The sequence below is a fragment of the Carcharhinus amblyrhynchos genome, chromosome 5, assembly GCF_965287045.1.
Source record: "Carcharhinus amblyrhynchos chromosome 5, sCarAmb.v2.hapA, whole genome shotgun sequence".
In the NCBI taxonomy this organism is placed as follows: Eukaryota; Metazoa; Chordata; class Chondrichthyes; order Carcharhiniformes; family Carcharhinidae; genus Carcharhinus; species Carcharhinus amblyrhynchos.
The window spans coordinates 56,899,112-56,920,633 of record NC_137328.1 but is presented as its reverse complement, the minus strand read 5'-3'; the positions used below and the strand labels follow the sequence as shown (position 1 = coordinate 56,920,633).

At 40.7% G+C, this 21,522-nt stretch overlaps 1 protein-coding gene across 2 annotated transcripts in view; it reads right to left on the bottom strand.

Moving 5' to 3' along the window:
* LOC145343053 (kinesin-like protein KIF27) overlaps positions 1-21,522 on the bottom strand; it is a 66,167-nt gene that overhangs the window by 16,331 nt on the left and 28,314 nt on the right. For both annotated transcript variants that reach the window (XM_080188846.1, XM_080188845.1), the window contains exons 7-14: positions 20,642-20,826; positions 18,302-18,435; positions 17,194-17,367; positions 11,635-11,840; positions 9,127-9,324; positions 8,164-8,274; positions 3,098-3,274; positions 1,544-1,759 (exon numbers count right to left, since the gene is read on the bottom strand). In XM_080188846.1, the coding sequence (XP_080044972.1) occupies positions 1,544-1,759; positions 3,098-3,274; positions 8,164-8,274; positions 9,127-9,324; positions 11,635-11,840; positions 17,194-17,367; positions 18,302-18,435; positions 20,642-20,826 (1,401 nt within the window). The remainder of the gene's footprint in view (positions 1-1,543; positions 1,760-3,097; positions 3,275-8,163; positions 8,275-9,126; positions 9,325-11,634; positions 11,841-17,193; positions 17,368-18,301; positions 18,436-20,641; positions 20,827-21,522) is intronic.

The following is a 21,522-nucleotide window of genomic DNA, read 5'->3' as shown; positions in this document are numbered from 1 at the left end:
CCCCCCCGCCACTCCTTTCACTCTAGCTGGGTCAGGCCACCATCTCCCAGTAAGAGGGGAGCTATATTAAACTGCTGGAGTGAAATTCGCTTGCGGGGGGAGGGCAGAGACTTCAATCCCAGGCCTGCTAATGACATTTAAATTAAAATTTGAATAGATTATGTGTCAAAAATCTAACTGCCGTACCGTGGACCACGCAAAATGGTTTCTGCTCAAGTCTCCTGACCTGCTATGCTACAAAAGCGCTGCAGAGAATTGCCCCCAATATTTTTTGATGTCCCAGTGATTTTTCTTCAGGGTTACACACAGCAGTGTGATCTTCAATTCCTGGTGACTCAAGGACAATCCTGGAGGGTTGGCAACCCTACATGATGAGTGGGCTGTATATTTAAGATTCATTAGTAAACTCTGAGGCTACAGCCTTGATGTTAATCTTCCAGTATACGTTATTTGTTATGGGTGTATTCTTCTTTGATGTGGGGCTTTCATTTGGCAGTACTGCAACTACCAATAAAGTAAAAGTTCCCCATGCCTTTGATTTATGTTTGAAAAAGAGGATTAAAATTATTGAGACTTCTTTTTAAACAGCAAGCTATTGAAAATAATCGACAGGTGATCAGAATAATCTATATTTAGTGAAAAGGTGCATACATGCCAGTGCAAGAACTATATTGTTATCAACTCAATTGCAAAGATAAAAATATAACTATGCCCAGTAATACTTTTGTATGATCTGATTAAGGTTACTTGCTGTTTTGCTCTCTCCACTACTCTTCTTTTCAGTACTAAGACCATTTCTCTCACTACAGGTTCACAATTTCAGACAGAAATATGTTACAGTATGTGCAAAAATAGCTGGAAGAATGGGATTTTCCAGCCCCCTCACGGTGTGTTTTCAAGTGGCAGAGGTAATTCACCTTGGGACATCCAATCCCACCGACGTCCATGCCATTTTGCATGGCTCGCCCATACTGCTGCTGGGGAACCCGCCATGGGACATCACTTTCAGCAGGACCAGGGACCAGAAGATCCTGCTGGTGGGAAGGGCTGGAAAATCCCACCCTCTATCTATGTTAAAAGTTTTACTGTTCTACACATTTCCTATCAATTTTTCCACTAAAAGATCTTATATCCACAATTGAAAGATACAGTTGTAAAATTGCAGTGGCAGGAGGGCGTAATTATAGCATGACATGTTTACATAGAGTTTCTATTATTCATGCTAACGTAGAAAGTTATAATGGCAATATGACAATAAAGACAGACGGGTGACTTTAAAATGAGGATTGCATCCTGTTTTTTATTGCCTGTTCTCTAACACTGCTTCAACTGAAAACTATGCTTATTGTTAATTTCCTGAGTGTAATGTGATGGGAGATCAATTCATGTGAAATTTTTAAAAAACACAAAGCTGTATTCTTCTACATTAGTTGAAGCTCTGTGCTACATAACCAACTTTAATCTATATCCAAACATATATTATTTTAGATGTATGTAATAAACAAGTTTTATCACAAAAAATATACAAATATAATGATTATACCTCAGGGGACAGAACACTTCCAAGCTCTAATTTCTCATCCAGACAATGCCTTCTTTTCAGCAACTGAGCTCGTTCCTGTTGAAGTACTTGTATCTCCTCTGAAATGGTTTCTCTTTCTTCTGTAGTACTGTTCTGAAGTTGTGTGTTTTTCTCTGATAATTCCTTTTCTATTGTGTTTAAACGAGTGGATAGATTTAAAATATCTTTGTTCAAGGCCTGAAAAGAAATAATCAGTATTGACTTTTATAGTGTTATAACCAGGAGATGCTTGAACTCCAATTAATGCAAATGGCAAATTAATTTTATGTGGTTTTTACCCTTTAATTATATTTCAAAGCTGTGGATTTTCAATATAATAATTTCAAAGTTAATCCAAAACTGGTTGTTTAATTAGAAGTTCAGCAGGTGTATCACAACCATCAACATTATCCATTAAGGAACATTAATGGATTAATGAATTAATCTTCAATGATTTTGGCCTGGGTTTTGCAGTCAGTGGCAATGCAAGGTTCTTGACACAGACCTCAAAGAAAGCTACGCTGAAAGACCTAGTGATCTCTGTGGCAAGAAATTTAGCTTTCTTGGTGTGCAATTGATCATAATGTTGTTTAATGTAGATTCCCAGCATTGAGCTGCTGTGGTGTCATCAAACTGTCCAAGCAGCCAATCACATTAAAGAATTCTTAGACAGCCAAGCAGGAAATGAAAAGAACTTATAATGAAATCACTTCTAAACAAAATAACAGAATGAAAGAAATATTGGAACATATATATGAGGTTAAGGTAGAATCATGAACAAACATTTATACTTTTTAATTGTTAAAAATGCTTTTTAAAAATCATGCAATTAATCATGATGGACACATTTAACAACAGTTCTCAAATATAAAATTACATTCCGAGATCAGATTGGTTGTTCAGCGGTGGTTATTACTCAAATTTGCCTTTAAAAATCCTGTCATACTACACTGAACATGGCTTAAAAGTGATATGTGAGCAGAAAATTATACGTTCTCTCCAAATCAACTGATTTTGTTGTATGTTGGCTCTGTGGGTAGTCTGCAGCATAGCTTGTGACACAGAAGAGAATGACAGACTGTATCTTCAGAATTTATGCACCGATCTGTACTTGTGCTGGTGTGACTAAGATGAAGAAATAATTAAGCAAAGTGGCATGGTGACACAGGTTTAGACAAAAAATTGCTGTTTCTTAGTACTGGTATAACATTACTCAATCCTCCACATAACTGTGCTTTTGATCTCAGTTAAGTTATGGGTGTTGATAAACGTAAGCTAACTGGGGAAAGAGGTAGGGAAAGAAAATCAGAGTTTATTGGTTTCTTTACCACTCTTGTCCACTTCCAAGCAGCTCTCTTGAAGTTTTATCCATTCTCCATCTACCTGTAATATTGTACTTGGGATGGGAGTTTTCTGTAGAACATTCATATTAGCTGAGTCCACTGCCTGGGAAATCTTGCATGTTTTTCTCAGCAGAGCAGTTTAATGTTGTGATATCCAAATTAAAGTGAAATAAATTGAGAGGTATGTTCTTACCTGACTGGAACGTAACCGTTTGATTTCCAATTGGCTTTTTTCCTGTAATAGTGCCTCTTTCTTGTCTACAATAACTTCTCTTTTCCGTAAATCCTCTTCCAACTCAGCTAGAGCTTGTCTTTGCTGCAGAACCTTCTCCACCTCCTCATCCAACCATTTGCGTTGTTCATCAATTCTCTAAAAATAGATTCAAATTTATACAGGAAGCAACAAACATCCAAGTACAAAGGTACAGGATAATGATTTAAAAGGTTATCATCTCCGTTTTTATATTTGTGCATGGGATGTGGCCATTGCTGGCAAGGCCAATATTTATTGGTCATTCCTAATACACTTGCACGCGCACACACGCATAGTTGTTCATGAAGGCACACCTTCTCAACCTTACTCACACCTGAGCTATGGTGATTCTCAGGTTAAATCACCACCAGTCAGCTCTCCCTCTCAAAGGGAAGAGTGCCTATGGTCCTCTACCAATTTTACCTTTGCATACGTATATTGTGGTGGTATGCTTTTTGCACAGCAGAAGGTATGTTGACTCTGCGAGAGAGATATAAAATATTGCATACTTGAGACTAAGAAGTAAACTTTAAGAAGAAGAGAATAGTGGAATACGCAGCAGGTCATTTAACATTTGAAAGGGAAAACAGTTTCTATATAGACTATGATGAAAGGCTACACCTGAAATATTAAATTGGATTTCTCTTTCAAATGCTGACTGACCTGACATACATTTCCAATTATTTGGTTTTGTTTTAGATTTCAAGGATTTGCAATTTTATATTCTATCATTTAAAGCTCACCACATGCTTGCATTCGAGACTGCATGAAGCTCATGTGGTTTCCCAGTCTGTAAGTAGTACAACAATTGTTTTGTATTGGCTTTTGAAAACATGAAAAAAAATTGAATTAATGGAAGAGAAATGATAATTCATGTCACATCTCAGCCATTCTAAATGGTGTAGATTTCCTGTATGATGCAGAATTAATGGTGGAAACTCAAAATCTTGCTTCATAAAATGTCTTAAACAATTAGGAAGCATTAAGCCAAAGTATTTCATAGATATTTTGGCCAGGATTCTCCCACAAGAATTCTGAGTCCCCAATTCACGTGAAAACGGGAGTAACTCCCACTGATTTTCTTTTAGCATGATTTTCAGAATAAAACTCTTAACACTGTGCCCTAGCGAGTTTCACTCTGAAAATCCGGAGATGAGGCCTCTTCCAGCCTAACAGACTGGCAGCATAGCGCTGAGCAGGCCACTGCGCATGTGCTGATCTGTCAGCACAGAGATTGGCGCATGCACAGTAGCCCTGCATTGCCAACCTTCTGAAAGCAGGCCAGCCCCATAAACTTGCATCGCTGACCCCGCAGAGCCTCCTGACCCCATGATTGCTGGCCTCCCAGACCTCTCTGGTCTAGCCCTATGGTAGCCACCCCCTTGGACAGCCCCAATCTCCTGAATCCCCACAGACCCAAACGCCAACTCCCACCTTCACCCAAATGGCCAGTCTAATCGTCATCCTCCCTCCTCCTGCCTGCAATCCCAAGTGCAGAGTAGCACTGGGTTACCCCACTCCCACTGATCACTCCCCAAAAGGCCCTGTCAGCCTCTGGCCCCACCCCCTTGGCACTGCCCAATGCCTGGTGGGCACAGCCAAGTTGCCCTTTGCGCTGTGCCTGGATCGTAGGCTGACAATGCCCAAGCGACACCCCCCCTCCTCACTCCTGACCTCCTGGGGGGACTCAGTGACATCTGTACCTTCCAGTGGAGTCGGCCCCCTGCTTTCCGTTTGTAGGAAGCAGCTGTAAACCCTGTTGGAGTGAACTACTTTCCAAGCTGATGACACTGCGAATCTTTGGGTGAGAGATGCACGGTGGTCATGCCAGAAGCCCATGAAATGGCCTCCACTGATTTCTCCCGGACCACTTGCCCCATTATGTTTATCATATGTGTGTCATATAAAATGTAATTTAAAAGCAATAGCCATTCAATTTTAAATCTGAAAAACAGCAGGATGGAGTGTGCAAAAATGTGAAGCCATCAGAAATGGAATTAGTTATGGAGATATGAATTATGATGGGAGCATAACCATAAAATTAGAGCTGGCTTGTTCAGAGGTGATGTCAAGAGGCAATTCTTCACACAGAGTGTAGTGGAAATCTGAAACTCTCCATCCAAAAAAGCTTTTGAGCTTAGATCAGTTTAAAAGTTCAAGGTGAAGACTGGTAGAATTTTGTTAGGTCAGAGTACTGAGGAATGTGGGACCAAAGAAAGTTAAGATAAAATAAGTCATGATCTAATTGAATGTGGGAGCAGGCTCAAGGGGCTGAATGGCCTACTCCTATTCTTAATGTTTCAAAACAAAAAGTGAGGAGGGGAGTAGAAAGGTTGAAGAGCTCAGAAATTTGCACATAAAGTAAATCTTAATAAAGTATTGAAAATATTTAGTATCAGCCCTCATTTATTTATTCTATTGATAAAGAATTTATTTGTGCTATTGAGGAGAGTTTACCATAACTGGCAGGGGTGTGGAAACCAGGAGATTCTCTGTACTCCCCTTAGTGTTTTTTTTGGTAGCAGAGCATGCATGTCATTCAGTGCCAGCGAGGTCCTCTGGTCACACTGGCGTCAATGGGAATTCCCATTGTGTTGACCCCACACTGCTAGGAAGTCTGTAGCAAGGGGTGCGCTGCCAGCAGGACCAAAGAATCCTACCAGCATGAACGGTTGGAGAATTCCAGCCAATATCTGAGAGGAATACCAAGGAGCACAGAATACTGGGAGAGATAGATTGCATCACAGTAGCAAATAGTATATTATTAACTGACTTCAGAGTAAGAGAGACAGTAATAAAGACCAAATCAAGGTTACTGTGCGTGTATGTAAATACACAGACTGCCATGTGGAAATATGATATTGCGGCTATAACAGTGACTCAAAGAGGGACAGAATTGGGTATTAAATAATCCTGAATATAAAAGTGTTCAGGAAAGATAAAGCAAAAAAAAAGGGAGGGGTGGGAGTTTGATAAAGGAAAATATTGCAGTGCTGGATAGAAAGGCTGTTCCATAAGGGTCGAGGACAGAATTGTCTAGCACAAAAAAGGTGCAATTACTGTACATGGCTCAGTATACTGAGGTGTGAGAATTGTAGAATAGTTATAATCGGAAACTTTAATTATCCAGGATAGCCAGGGATACTGGTAGTGTAAATGATAGTGTAATTCCTCCTGTCTGGAAAATTCTGTACAGCAGTTTGTTTCCAGTTCAAAAGAAAGGAGGCACAACATAACCTGATTTTTGGAAATGAGGTGGGCCAAGAAGATCAAGTGCCAGCAGGAGAACATTTAGGCAACAGTAATCATTGTATCATAAAGTTTAGATTAGCTATGGAAAAGGACAACAAAAAATCCAGAATTAGAACAATTAACTTGGGAAAAACCTACTTCACTGAGGTAAGGATAGATCTAGGTCAGATAAATTTGGATCAAAAATTAGTGTATAAAATGATCACTGAACAATGGCTACCTTTAAAGAGGAGATAATTCAGTTACAGTCAAAGTATATTCCCATGAAATGGGAAAGGAAGGATGAAGAAATCCAGATCTCTGGATTATGAAAGAGATACAGATTAAGATGAAGAAGTAAAGGTATGCTTATGACAGATATCAGGTGGATAATACAATCAACAACCAAATTGAATACAGAAGGTTCAGAGAGAAAGTGAAAAAACAAATAAGAGAAGCAAAGAGAGGATATGAAAAGAGACTGGCAGCTAACATAAAAGGAATGCTAAAGTGTTCTATAAGGATACAAATAGTAAAAGGAAGAATGGGAACCAAAAAGGGGATTTAGACTTGAGATAGGATGCATAACTGGAGAAGTAAATTAATATTTTGCATTGGTCTTTACTTAAAAAAGGTGCTACACAGGACAGGGTGAAAAAAAAAGTCAGGCATTTGAAGGGTTAAAAAGTGATAAGGAGGTAGTATTAGATAGGTATCAGTTCTGAAGAACAGTCATATCTAATTCAAAATATTAACTCTGTTTTTCTCTCCACAGATGCTGACAGAGCTGCTGAGTATTTCCAGCACTTTCTATTTTTACTGCAGATTTGGAGTTGGGGCCAGGTCTGTTATGTGTCCATCCTGAACTAGGTAAACACCATGGGGTGATTTTTCCCATTCTGCCTGCCACGGGAATCATAGGGGACAAGGGCTGACCAAGGAAAGGTCGGTTGACCACGGGCAGGATTTTCTGGTTTCAGGATGAGCACGGCAAGAAAATCCCGTCCATAGGTGCCCATGAATTATCATTCACTCTATGTACTGTACCTACCTCATATTCTTCAATAGACTAAAATTAATTGTTTAAAAATAATTGAAAAAGGAGCGTGTTTAATAAACAGATGTAAACCTCATAGGAAACTAGTTCAAGCAAGGATTATGGCAATCAATTTCACTATCTTTAACAATACAAATCTGCTAACTGTATGTTTGTGTGTGAAACTCAACCTCATATAGTAATAGCTCTTTGGCTGAACCACTGGTAGGTGCTGATGGTGATAGAACTGTCCCTCAGTGAGTAGCCACTGAGGTATTAACCAGGTAGTAATTGGGTCATGGTAAATTAACAGGCTATTCTGTATCACAGATTCCCGACAGTACAAAAGAAGGCCATTCGGCCCAACAAGTCTGTACTGACCACAATCCCACCCAGCCCCTATTCCTGAAGCCCTCATTTACCCTGCTAACCCTGACACTAGGGTCAATTTAGCATGGTCTAATCAACCTAACCCGCACATCTTTGGACAGTGGGAGGAAACCAGAGCACCTGGGAAGAAACCCACTCAGATGGGGGAGAACATGCAGACCCCACACAGACAGTGACCTGCAGTTGGAATCAAACCCGGGTCCCTGGCACTGTGAGGCAGCAGTGCTAACCACTATGCCATCATGCCAACCTACAATTTGATGTAATTTTCTTTTGAAATGGGATGATAAAAATATCGTTGAGAAGAATAATACACATAGCAAACAGTTTAGAGCTTTATAAAGCATACTTGCTGTTCCTGTGAGATGACAGGGGAACACTTTGTTTTCTTCAGATGGGTAATTTCTCCCACTTTCCTTTTCAGAACTTTCTGCTGTTGCTCTCGCTTTAGTTCCAGCTCCTGGAGAAATGCAACATACTTATCATGAAATTTTAACTTTGTTTCAGAAGATAATACAGTTAGAACTTTTCTAGTTATCTTTTCATTTCATGGCAATGGATAGAAATACAACTGCAAGATCTAAAAAATTCTGACTTTATCACAAAATTTTAATAGCAGATATTGGCTGGAATTCCAAAGTGATTGCTTGTCAATCCACCATAAAAAAAATCATCAATTGGTAGTTTTGTTGTTATGGCACAGACTTCACTTTTTAAAATTGTTCATGGTTATAGTACAGCAGGAGTCTATTCAGTCCATTGTACTTGTGCCAATTCTCTGCAAAAGCATCTCAACTAGTCCTTTTCCCTGTAGCCCAACAAATCTTTACTCTTCAGGTAATTATAAAATTCATTTTTGAAAGCCATGATCGAATCTGCTATGGATTCCGGATCCAAACCACTTGCTACTTAACAAAAAGGTTTTCTGCCTTATGTCACTGGCTCTTCCACCAACAATTTGTGTTCTCTGGTTCGTGGCTCTTCCAGCAACATGCTCCTCATGCAGTGCAGTTTGTGCTCAGGTTAAAGCTGGAACTCAATGGTTTCTTGTCTGCTTCTTGACCAATCTACAATTCCACATTGTGACCTGCCACCCCTTAGCAAACTCAACCAACTTATCAGGTTAAAAATCCCTCATATGAGAGAGATTTTTACAACTAAAAGTTTGGACAGGTCAAATTCAAACACCCAAGTTAAGAAAACTATGGGATATATTAAGAAACAGTAAATCTTTACATCCACCTGAAATTTAATTAGCATATCACTTAAATAAATCTTTCTAATTGTTAATTTTATTATGAAATGTTCTTACTTTGATTAGTTGTTGATCTCTTTGAATCTCATTTTCCAACTTTCGTTTTTTCTCACTTTCTTCATGCAGTTTTTTCTGAAGCAGCTGCTGCTGCTGTTTCATGTTTTCCACATTCTGACTTAACTGGACCAAGCGTTTCTCACTCTGCGCTGATAAAGAAAACAACTTTTTTGTTTCCTGCTGTTTCTTCTGTAGGGTCTAAAGGGAACAGGATCAATGTACTTCAATTACTTTTTTCACCATAGGCAGAAATATACTTGTTACTGCCAGACTTTCTTTTCAATTAGCAAAGCATATCAATCCAAAGTCAAGTTGGTATCTTAACATAAGCTAATTACTTTGTGATTTAGCCTTTCAAATTATTATTAACATTACTTCCAGGATTAAGTCTGCACATTAATGTATGCCTATTCCATGCAGGTGTACAATATTCTGGGACAGCAGAAATGGAGTAAAATGGAATTCCAGCTAATGATGTCATCTCATTGTCCTTTCTCGGTTATGGGTTAAGGTGAAAGAAGCTCCTGTGAACCTTCCCTTCCCCAAATCTCATTCAATGCCCAAAACAATTCCTGACAATGGTCAAAATTAACTCCACCAGTCCCAATAATAATAAGTCTCAAATCTTTTAATACCAGCAGAGTGGAATCATGGTTCATATTAATCTGCTACAACTTGCCATCGTGGGGGACACCTCTTGCCGCTGACAGATATGAGTGAGAGTTGAGAAGGATGAGGAGAAGGAATCTAAATTGCTACTTTCTGCCCAGGCTTTCTGGGAAGAACTCATAAGTGTGATACCACTAACTGCAACTCCAGAGCCCCATTTACCAGTAGTCCCACATCTTAACTTCCTTCTAACACTGATCATTACAGTGTTCACTTGGTATAAAAATAAAAGCTTTAACCAAAGCACCACAGTACTGCCTGAGTGGCTGTAGCATGGCAGGTGAAAGACTTTCAGTGAAGGAGACTGCAGATGGCGTTCGAGGACTACTATGTGTATTTCTGGGCCTAGAATGCCTAGCTGTAATCTGCATCCATGTAATGTGGGTCATAGCAGTCTCTGCAGGTTGGCTGATTGTCAATGAGTGCTAGGGATCAGAGAAAGAATTCTACTTCCTGGGAAAGGACTGTTCATCCTCCATGGAGCCAGTGATGCTCTGCTGAGACAACATCTCAGTAATCCTAGTAACCTGTAGGAAGATAGATTCCTGGACTGGTGTGACACTGTGCCAAAGCCCATTGTACACTCTTATCCATAACCATGATGGCAGCCACATGAGCCTGCATGGCAGCAGTCTAAGTTTCTACTGCAAAAATCAGACATTGCCCTATACGGCAAGAAACATGTCCTTCATTTGATACAGAACATGTGCAGGAGCGCACCTATCCCCCTCTGGTTAGCTCCTGGCTACTTCAAGTTATTACACCACTTTTGCCTACAAGGAGAAAGGGAAGTGCGTCAGTCAGTGTTGTGCAATAGGTTTCAGTGATGTGATTGTCATAGTTAAATAGCTGACAGTGTGCACAAGCCATGAAAGGTGGATGCGATGTGAAGAAGTGCCTAGAGTGTGAGGGCGAAGTGAAGCATGTGGATATTAGGTAAGAGGCCCAATTGATAGATATTATTGGTAACTGACTAATTGGGCAGTGTTGAGGTTGAAGCTACTGGTGCAGGATTTGACATGTGTTCATAACTCTTGTTTACTTGTGAGGTCAGGGGACGTCCTGTGTCATGGCAGTCAGGTCCTTGGGGCTTGGCACCTAGCATTAACCTCCATGGCTACCTGCTCTCACAGCCTTTCAACCATGTTTCTGGAGGGTCTTCTTCTCTCCCATGGTTCAGGCTCTCTCTTCTTTGCAACCTCCTCCATGAAGACTGCCAATGCAGCATCCAAAAGGTTTGGAACCCACTCTCACATGCTGTGAGTCCCCACTCTTTTCCAGGTTAGATCCTCTTCAAGCATGGTTTCCAGTTCCAACCACAATGAATGATCTTCTCTTTAAGAGTTGAAAGTTAGCTTTAAGTAGTGCTGGCTAGTTTCAAGTAAGGTTGAAAATTCATAACATTGATCCTCTGCTGATGTGAACAGCACAGCAAATGCTGGCTGAATGCAGAGACCATTCAAATGTGAAGGCAGCATGAAGCTGACATGGTGCCAGCGCTGCAAATAACATGTGTGGATTGAGCACACATTGCAATCCCCAAGCTCATTTTCAGGGGCTACTGAATTTAGTTGTCAGTTTGAGAGAACAGACATGTGTGATGAGGTTCTGTACTCCAGCATGTACCTGGGACAAAAGATTAATTACTTACCCTGCAACCTGATGCCTCAATCATAAAATTATATTTATACTGGACGCAAGAGAAAAAATATCAGAAGTGGGCCTAAATTATAACAACCAACATTGTTTGGAAACACTTATTCTGAAACTATTATTTAATTTATTTACTGAATGTGTTTTGAACATGATTTACTTTAATCTATTGTATAAATATCTAACCTGCATTTTATCTTTGGCTGTTTCCATTTTCTTTCGAAATTCTCTTTGTAGCTTTGCTTTCTCTGCAGCATCCCGGAGTTCCTTATTCTCCAGTTCCTGTAGTTGTTTCTGAGCTTCTGACAACTCAGTCTTGGCCTGCTCAGCTTCTTGTTCTAAGAGTGTGATCTTTTGGTAATACTGTCTGTTTACAGCTTGGGCATCCTGACCTGAAAGAAACAGATAGGGGTAAAATAAAGTCATCGGTAATAAATATGACAATAACAACAATAAAGGCAAATCTGGACAACTCTTTAAAATAATGAGCATTACGTCAAGTCATCTCAAAAAATAAACCAGCACTGTACTCATGCTGCCGATTACTCCATACTGTTGCATCAACGACGCAACCCTACCCTGGGTTTTCTGGCAGTGAGGGGTACAACACCCCGTTAACAAAGTGGAACCATACAATCCCGCCCCGGTGAGACACGCCACGGAGGGGGAGAAAAATTCCACCTCAGATTTTATCATACTTTTTTGTGCCTCCCAATTAAGGCACCCATGTGTTGAAAAGCTAACTGTTATGTAGTCATTCTCATTTGTCCTGGTGTATATTAAGATGATACCCATAAGAACATAAGAACATAAGAAATAGGAGCAGGAGTAGGCCATCTGGCCCTTCGAGCCTGCCCCGCCATTCAATAAGATCATGGCTGATCTGTCGTGGCTCAGTTCCACTTTCCCGCCCTCTCCCCATAACCCTTAATCCCCTCTCTTATCAAAAACCCATCAACCCGCTTCTTAAAAATATTTAGCGAGGCAGCCTCCACCACTTCAACGGGCAGAGAATTCCAGAGATTCACCACCCTTTGAGTGAAGAAGTTCCTCCTCAACTCCGTTCTGAACCGCCCCCCCTTTATCTTGAGGCTGTGCCCCCTAGTCCTACTGTCTTTTTTGAGCGGGAAGAGTCTTTCCACCTCTATCCTATCCATCCCATTCATCATCTTATACGTCTCAATGTACGTCTCAAAATACGTCTCAAATACCCATAACACAAGAGATTATGGAATATGAAATATGGACCCGTTTTTGGGCATGAAAAATTGGTAAAGTTGTACATGAGACAATTAGTGCAATCTGTGCCTGCGTTCACACAGATGCCCACTTTACCAAGGCTCAAAAATGGCCATGATCCGAACCGCGCCCAAAACGGGTGCGGCCCACCTAACTTTACCAGCATTTCCCCCTTTAGCATCATTCTCTGGTGGTGGAGGTGGTGGTGCGGGGGTGGGGTGGGCAGATCATTCTCTGGTGCAGTGAGGGGCCAGGGAGTCCACTGCCACTCTGTAGGCTGGGGAGGGGGCGGCGGCGGAAGAGGGGCAGAGGGTTGTGATTGGTCTGGGTAAGTGGATAAGGAAGACAGTTACATTGTGGAGGTGGGGCGATGTCTGTGGGGGCATTGCTCCCATTTCCCACTGCTGGGCCGGTTTATCTACTTTTTGCGGTCCGGGAGCGATGTGACAGGGGCGCGTTTTTCAATTTTTTCTTTCATTGCGCCAATCGGAGCTGCAGTGTTTCAGGTCCGAAAAACACCCCCCCCCCCCCCCCCCCCCCAGCACAGCGCAATTCAGTCCTGTGATTTATTTTTCAGGCTAACTGCCTGAGAGCAGTTTTCCAAATTGGATTTGAATTGCACCCAAATTCAGCGCTTAGAATCAAAATGGTAAAATCGTGCCCTAAGTGTCAAGATCATTCTTAATAATACCCCTCTGGAAGTGGTTAGCAAATTCTGCTTCCTTGGGTCCATGGTGAGAGACAATCTGTTTCTTGAAGCAGACTTGCACAGGGAAAATAACTACCTACCTTTGACAAACTCATTAAATGTGGATGGAACAACATCAGATAACCTTAGAGTGCAAACCATAAGCCAACACCTTGGTTCTCATTATCTTGTTGTGTAGCTGTGAAACAGTTGTCTTGAAAGGAAGCTCAGTGACTTTCATCTTTGCTATCTTTGGCCCTTTCTGGACATTGCATAGAAGCAGAAAATCACATCTGCAGCAGTCCTCTCAAAAGACAAACCTCCCAAGTATGCTTGCATTCATCAAACAGAGATGACTTCACTGAATTAGGCACATTCACTGGATGGATGACATTTGTTCATCCAAGGATTTTCTGTTTGCTGGCACCAGGGGATCAGTACGATGCCCATGCTCTGCCTTGAGGATGCCATGAAGGCCCAAAACATTAATTTGTGTACCTAGGAGACACTAGTTGATGACAGAGGGAGTGGGCAGCATCATCAGTAAACCAGCCTGCCTCACAACGATGATAGCGGCTTGGCAACAGGTGGCTTCAACGCAAACAAAACACAACGACACCTGGTAACTACTTCACATCTGACGTGTATGGCAGAATCTGCCTCTCACAGACTGGTCACTTCAGCCTGTCGCTAAAGTGTAGCATATGAAGATTCCCCCATCCCCAGTGGATTCGCTTGGTTGCATGTCTATCATCTTACACAGATGGAAGAAAGTTTCCACTGACAACAACAATAATTAAGTTCAGGTACTTGCAGAAACAATGGAATGAGCATTCTAATAAACCTTGAAAGGAATATTTTATAGGAAAAAAGGCACCCCATTAATCCATAATTATATCTCTTTGATTGTTAGTCAAAGAACTGTTGAAGATCACCACCTAGTCTATGCCCATGGAAGAAATAATGCTTACATTTGGCTTATCAAACAGTCTCAATAGCATTAGGCAGTTTGGAGTATATTAACATTTATAATATTGAGTCTATATTAGGAAATGCATAAACTACTGTTTGAATTAACCCTATGTTCTGTACCATCAAAGGGGCATTCAGACAATAACGGCAAGAATTAATCTTTATTCGTTTAAACATTCTGTTCAAATTATCAAGATTTCTTCCTCCTCTTTTGGATATCGTGTCCTAAAAGGGCAGTGGTGACCATGGATTTAAATCAGCCCATGACAATGAGTGGCAAAGTATTTCAATGGTTTGCCATTAACTTCTGCAGTATGGTTGACCAGGAAAAGTTTCTACTCTTACGGTTTGCCAGCAGGTATATTGGAAAGATTTGCAGGCTGATAGAATTAAGTCTCAGATATTAATGATGTAACCTTTTAACAGATGTAGTTAACTGACAATAAGTAATGAAGGCAGTTCAGCTACGTCACAGTAATTCAACACTAACTTGCTCATTATAAATTGATGTTAAGCTTAGCAACAAGGATTGACATAATTGTGAGATTAGTTTACATCTGATCCTTTAAATGGCTTACAAGGTAATGACATTAGATGGCTTCCATTAATTAGTTCAGCTAGGTTTAGCACTCACTGTTTCATTCTTATTTATTTAGTAGTGGTCAGAAAAACCACCTTCAATTCGTTATTTTATCACTCCTGCACCATCACTCTGGCGTCACCCAATGATCTATCCTTGGCACTTTTCCTTCAGTGACATACAGTGTCAGTTTCTGCATGTATGTTCACAACAACCACTTCTACCTCACTGTCATCTCTCTCACTATTTCTAAAGTGTCACACTACTGCTCTGATATCCACTACTGGCTGAGAAATCTCCTCTAACAAAAAGTGGGAAAACTAAAGCCATTGGGGGCGAGTTTACCAAATCTAACTCCTGAACAAGCTTGAAAACAGAAGAAATCCATGCTTTTTTTTTGGATGACTTAAAAATCGTATCTTACCGGCCTTTGTCAAAAAAACTTGCTAAACTTGTTTTCTGACAGCAGGGGAAGTGGGTGGGCTTAAACCACCAGAAAGCCAGCTGGTAGCAGCAGAATGCACAATTGAGCATATGCAGATTTCTGAGAGAAATGCTCTGAGAGCACATAAACCTGCCTCTGCCTCTCTTAGTTATAGCCAGCCTTCATGTCTGAAACCCCCCTCCCCAGAGGGTTCACGGTCGATCACCCCCTTCCCCAGACCAATCTCCACCCTAACTGCTCATACTATAAACTGCACTGTCTAGACTGCCAGGCTGGCAGTGCCAAGCTATCACTGCCCAAAGGGCACCCATCACCCCAACTCTCAGGGGGTCTCAGTGGCCCCTGGTTCTACCAGCGAGGCTATCACATCTGGTCGTTGTTGATGGGGACCATAAGTGATCCTCGCCAGTGAAAACCTCCATCGGTGAGGCCACAGGGGCAAGTGTGCATGGATGATTCCATTCCGGGCTCGTTAATTCTATTAAAGTAAGTTTTAAAATATATTTACATACTACAATCAATTTCATGCCCTTTTTGGGCACAAGAGAGGCAAGGAAGCAGACACGAACCTGAGTTCTCGGCTCATCCCACTCATCAGCCAGCGGGGCGAAATGGTAAGATCGTGCACCCCCCCCCCCATTGTCTTTGGATCCTATGACAAACTCCATCCCTCACTCTGGCAACTGTTTGATGCTGAACCAGACCAGTCACAACACTGGCATCATATCCAATCACAAGATGAGCTTCTGACTACAAATCTCTACCATCTCAGACCATTTCCTTACACTTGCGTAACATCTGCTGAACCACTAACTGCTCATGCTATAGAATGCATTGTCTAAGCGAATATAATTATATTGGATAATAAGCTGTCAATATTGAAGGAATTCTGTATTTTTTAAAATTAAAGTTTTTCTCCAAAACACTTCACAGATAAAAGTCTATGTGGTCTTGGCATCATATACTTCTTGATGATGGGACAATGAACATCAAATTTAAAACTTTAGTTTTCAATCCCATTGACTGGTGCAATTTTGTTCCATATTGTCAAAACATTCATACTCTGCATTAGAAATGCAGTTGAAAAGCAATTTGACACTTTGAAGATCATGCGGACATTTAAGCCCATTGGCTTCAAAATATTAGCTCCAACATTGTGGGGTTAAAGTTACTTTAGCACCAGAAGGTTTCTGAAGTTATAGGGTGAGCCTTTTATATTGTATGGAGCAACAAGGGAGCTCCCATGGCTCACACAAAGCTATAGAGGGAAAATCTGTAAATGCTCTTCAATTCATCCTTTGGAGTATTCTAAGCCTGATTCGAATAAAAGTACAGGGTTTAAAAATTGACAATTAACTATTAGTTATTTCAGCATCAAAATGGGGCAATTAACAGATAGCCAAAACTATCTAGAACAAAGAACAAAGAACAACACAGCACGGGAAACAGGCCCTTCGGCCCAACGAGCCCGCGCCGCCGTCCCACTGTCTCAGTGTCCTATTCGTGATTTTAGTCTACGCCTAATGTGCGAGGATCAGGGAGGTCCAATTTAGGGACAATTTAGTACCCAATCAATCAGCCTAAAAGCACATCTTTGGGGATGTGGGAGGAAACCGGAGCACCCGGAGGAAACCCACGCAACCACGGGGAGAACGTGCAAACTCCCACAGACACAGGCCCAAATCCATGTGTCCGCACAGCAACAGAGATAGTCTCTGAGCTGTCATGTTGCCCTCGAGATCTCTAATTTTTTTTTCAACAGTAGGGCAAATAAATTGGTGTTTTGCCAAACTATATTCAGTATATTTTAACACTTTTAACCTGTTTTAACCAGCTCTTTGATGAGTTCCTCCTTCATACGAATGTTGATAGCTAGCTCCCTTATTTTCTGCTTGGAATGAGCCACATCCATGTCTGCAGACTTCAATTTTTTCATGTTTAATACTTGGCTCTGACGTAAGCGGTCAGCTTCAGAGGAGGAATTCTGTTGTGTAACTACACAAAAGGGAAGAAAATAAATTATACAATAAATTATACAAAACTCTTAAACAGAACTAGCAGAGTTAGGTTAATGGTGTGAACATGCAGTGATAGCACCCTCCCACAACAGAGGAAGAAACTTTTGCAAAAAGAAAACCTAAAAAAGAGTCCAAATGCATTGCTTTTGCAAATCTCATTGTGGACAACTGAAGCATAACATTGGCATAAATACGGGGTACGCTGTTTTTAGTCTAGTTTCCAAAATACAGAAATTATTTGGCAATTCAGTCCCTTAAGTCTATCCCAACCTTTAGTTAAATCATGGATGAAATGTACCTCAACTCTATTTATTCATTTTTGACAGCCATAATCCTAGATAACCTGATTTAATAAAAATCTCTGAATCTCAGTCTTGAAAATTTCAACTGCCCCAATTTCCACAACTGGAATGCTGAGGAGGGCAAATTCCAAATTTTCTCTACCTTTAGTTTTGATTCCTCAAAGGCTTAATTTTTAAGATCTGCTACAGTTTTGCCCATTCACTTCATCTGTAAAGGTCCTTAGTTACTTCCTGCTCCCATCAACATAACATAACATTCACTATTTCAATTTACAACTCTCTGTTCCTTCATGCAAGTCATTGATGGATATAGTGAAAAATTGACTACAGATCCTTAAGTAATTTAACTCATCACATCCTGTCAATCAGCGTACAATCCCATTATCCCCACTTTCTGTTTGCTTGTTCTTGTGGTCAGGATAATGAAAAGAAAAAATCTAAAGAAACAAAATAATTTTTTTTTATACTACTGTTATACCACCTAACCTATTGTATCCCTGATTAGAGTCTGTTTAATGTTTTCCAGTTGAGAAACTGCCAATCTTCACTAGGATTGAAGAAAAGTTCTTGTTATTTTTGGCACTTATTACTTTCAAACTACAAATGTACCTTTCTCTGAATCCAATTCTGTCTTGTTGTCACCTTGTCCTGGATTGTCCAAATGGAAGACTTTTTTTTTAAATAACTTTGAGTCGTTAATCATACGGGCTTGTTTTTGAGTCCAAGTCTGATTTATTGAAAGCCTAATATGACAGAAAGTAGTTACAAATATTCACAAGCAAAATTTAATCACGTGAACATTTTAATATAATGAGCAATATGTAAATAATTAGATACATTGCACGCTAGATTATTTGTAAGATACAAAAAGAGCATGTGCCTTTACTGGTCCTTGAATGTCTGATCTAGTAAATTGTTCGGTGCTGTGCGCTGTCAATAAATTGTTTCAGATTTGAAAAATATTTTATTGTCTTGATCACAGCTGATTTATTACTTAAATTGGCATTATTTTGTTTTAACATCTATACTGTGAACGCACATGGTGGAGTTCTCCCATTTAGAAACTGAGCGGTGGTGGGTGATTCTGGCGGCATCTTTCTCACTGGCCAGAATAAGAACATAAGAAACAGGAGCAGGAGTAGGCCATCTAGCCCCTCGAGCTTGCCCCGCCATGCAATAAGATCATGGCTGATCTGAAGTGGCTCAGTTCCACTTTCCCGCTTTCTCCCCATAACCCTTAATCCCCTTGCCTACCAAAAACCTATCTACCCGCGTCTTAAATATATTTAGCGAGGGGAATGATGGGATCCTGCACCAGATTCAGTACTTGGAATCTTTTTAATTATCCACGGGCGACTTCCCCTCTGAGTCACCTGGCAGACCAGCACCTGATTTGTCTGCTTGCTGTCAGCTGGCGTGTTTAAAGGTCCCAGCATCATATTTAAATACCAGCACACTCGTATCACACTCTCCAGCACTCCTGTCCTCCCCACACCAGGGACAGGAGGTCAACAACACAGATTCAACCACTCTCCCCCACAAACCCATCAAATCCAAGGCGCCCATTTCCCAACTGGACCTCTACCCACCACTTCTGCAGTGTTCATGCATCTCCTTCCAGTAAACAATGTGGTTTCCCTTTAAACCCTGTTCTTCCCTCTGCCTTCCATTGTTTGTCTTCTTCATCCACCTCCTTGCCCCTCTGCCTGCCATCATTAGCGCTCATCCTTCCCTCCCACCATGCACAGTCCTCCTTCCACATTGCTCCTCCCTTGTCTTTATCAGATCACATTCACCTCACTTCACTGCATAGTCCACCCCCAGTTGAACTTCGGACCTTTGTTGCGGTGGCTGCATGAGTGCTGCAGCACAGTGCTGTGCAGGTAGACACTGGGGTGTGGAACTGGAGGAAGGAGACCTTGTACTCCCTAACCCCAGAAGCAATTCTGAACTGATAGAAGAGGGTTCATGGGTCCAGCATGGTGCTGTCCATGAAGACCAGCTTGGTACGGAAGTGGATGGCAGGGACCATTCTGCCCCAGCAGAATGATAAACAGTGCATCAGGGGTAGTGTAGCACTATGGTAGAAAGTTGTTGCACCTATTTCGAAGTCTTTTGCAAACGGAGGACTGCCTTGTACACGCCAATCAGGTCTTAGGCTGACTTAATTTCACATTGCATGACGCAAGATTGGAAGGTTTGACGAGAGGCTGGCTGGCATCTGTTTTAATAAGCATTCGTGACATGCAAATAGCACTCATGCCTCCAGCCAGCAGGAAAACTGACCTGCCACAGGGAGAATTGTAACATGAATTCAGGCCAGCAGATTACTGACTTGTTGGGGTCCCACTAGATTCTCTGCTCTCACACAAACCGACTGCAGAAAGGATGATTTCCACACACAGATATATTGAAATACATCTGTATTTAATTTGTTCGATGACAAGGGCAATCAAAGAGAGACAGTAAGGAATGTTCTTTTTGATTTACATCTGATTTGATATTTCCCCCTGTTTATTCTGAGGTTTTCACTAAACCTGTTGATCTTTTTCTCATTTCCTTGTCATTAATTACCATTTCTCTTACCAAACTAAAAGTAGATCAACTGTTACATTCAAGAATGCCATTCAGCTTCTTGTCACTGTGCTCTAGATTTACTTTTTGCACCAGAAATTTAAACACACAACTTAACGTAAATTTTGTCAAAAGGTAATAGCCATCATAGTTTCCAAGACTGAAACGAATCCACCTGTCAAAATAGAACACAATTTGGTATTTGTGAACACCAAAAGATATGTTTTCTAACAAATAGCTTTAAGGGGGAGCATGTGGTCACACTCTCTAGATTTTTCTGGAGCTAAAACCAGATTCTTAGTCAAACTAAAACCATGTACAAAAAAAAAGTTGGAATTTCTTAACTGAGTAGTTACTAACTCATACTTTTCTTACCTGGAAACCTGTGCCTTTGTGATTTCTTTCTTTCTTTCTTCTTCTTCATCATCATCACTATCATCAGTTAATTTATGACGAAGAACCTCATCATGCTCTTCAAGATATCCCACTAACATCTGACTGCGTGTCCGAAAACTTGCCACCACCCTATCAAGAGCGTATGAAGGGGGGCTTGTATGCACCTGTCCAGCAATAGCAAGTGTCCTCAGTTACATATCTTCACAGGTTCTGATGTCTCATATATAGCAGATGCTACTGCCCAAGGTGCCTTTAGAGTTATCTATGTGATAGGTCCTTAATAGAAAGCTTATTATTGCACAATTGGTGCATAGGTTGATGTTAATGAACAGACAATACTATACTAAAAAAGGCCATATATCTTAATGAAAGTTAGTTTTAGGAGTTTTATCTAATAAATTCACAGAAGCTTAAAAATTTAAGCTGGCAAAACGCATACTGATTGTACGGAACAACAGTATTTTCTCACTAAAGCTTGTAAAAGTACCTGTATCAGTCCAGCAGACTTGGATTCTGGGGGATAATTTCAACATTGTAATATTCATGATTAGACATAACAATTAGACAACTGCTAAATTCACCAGGGTCTTCTTAAAGTGGCATAGTCATATAAGGTTCCAGAACCCATTACAAGAACTGTTTGTCAAATTTGTTAAGACTGGTTTCATCATGTGCTTGAAAAGGCTCATAGTAATTTTTAGTATTCAAGGGCAGCCTAATCAGCAGTTCTACAACTGATAGTTACAGGTTGTGAAAAAAAAACTGCAGATTTAGAAGAAAATTAATCTTTTATTATGTAGAACCAGGGAAGAAGAAGCTCTTCTCCTGATTTCAACGTACTACTATCACTGGCCTGCAAT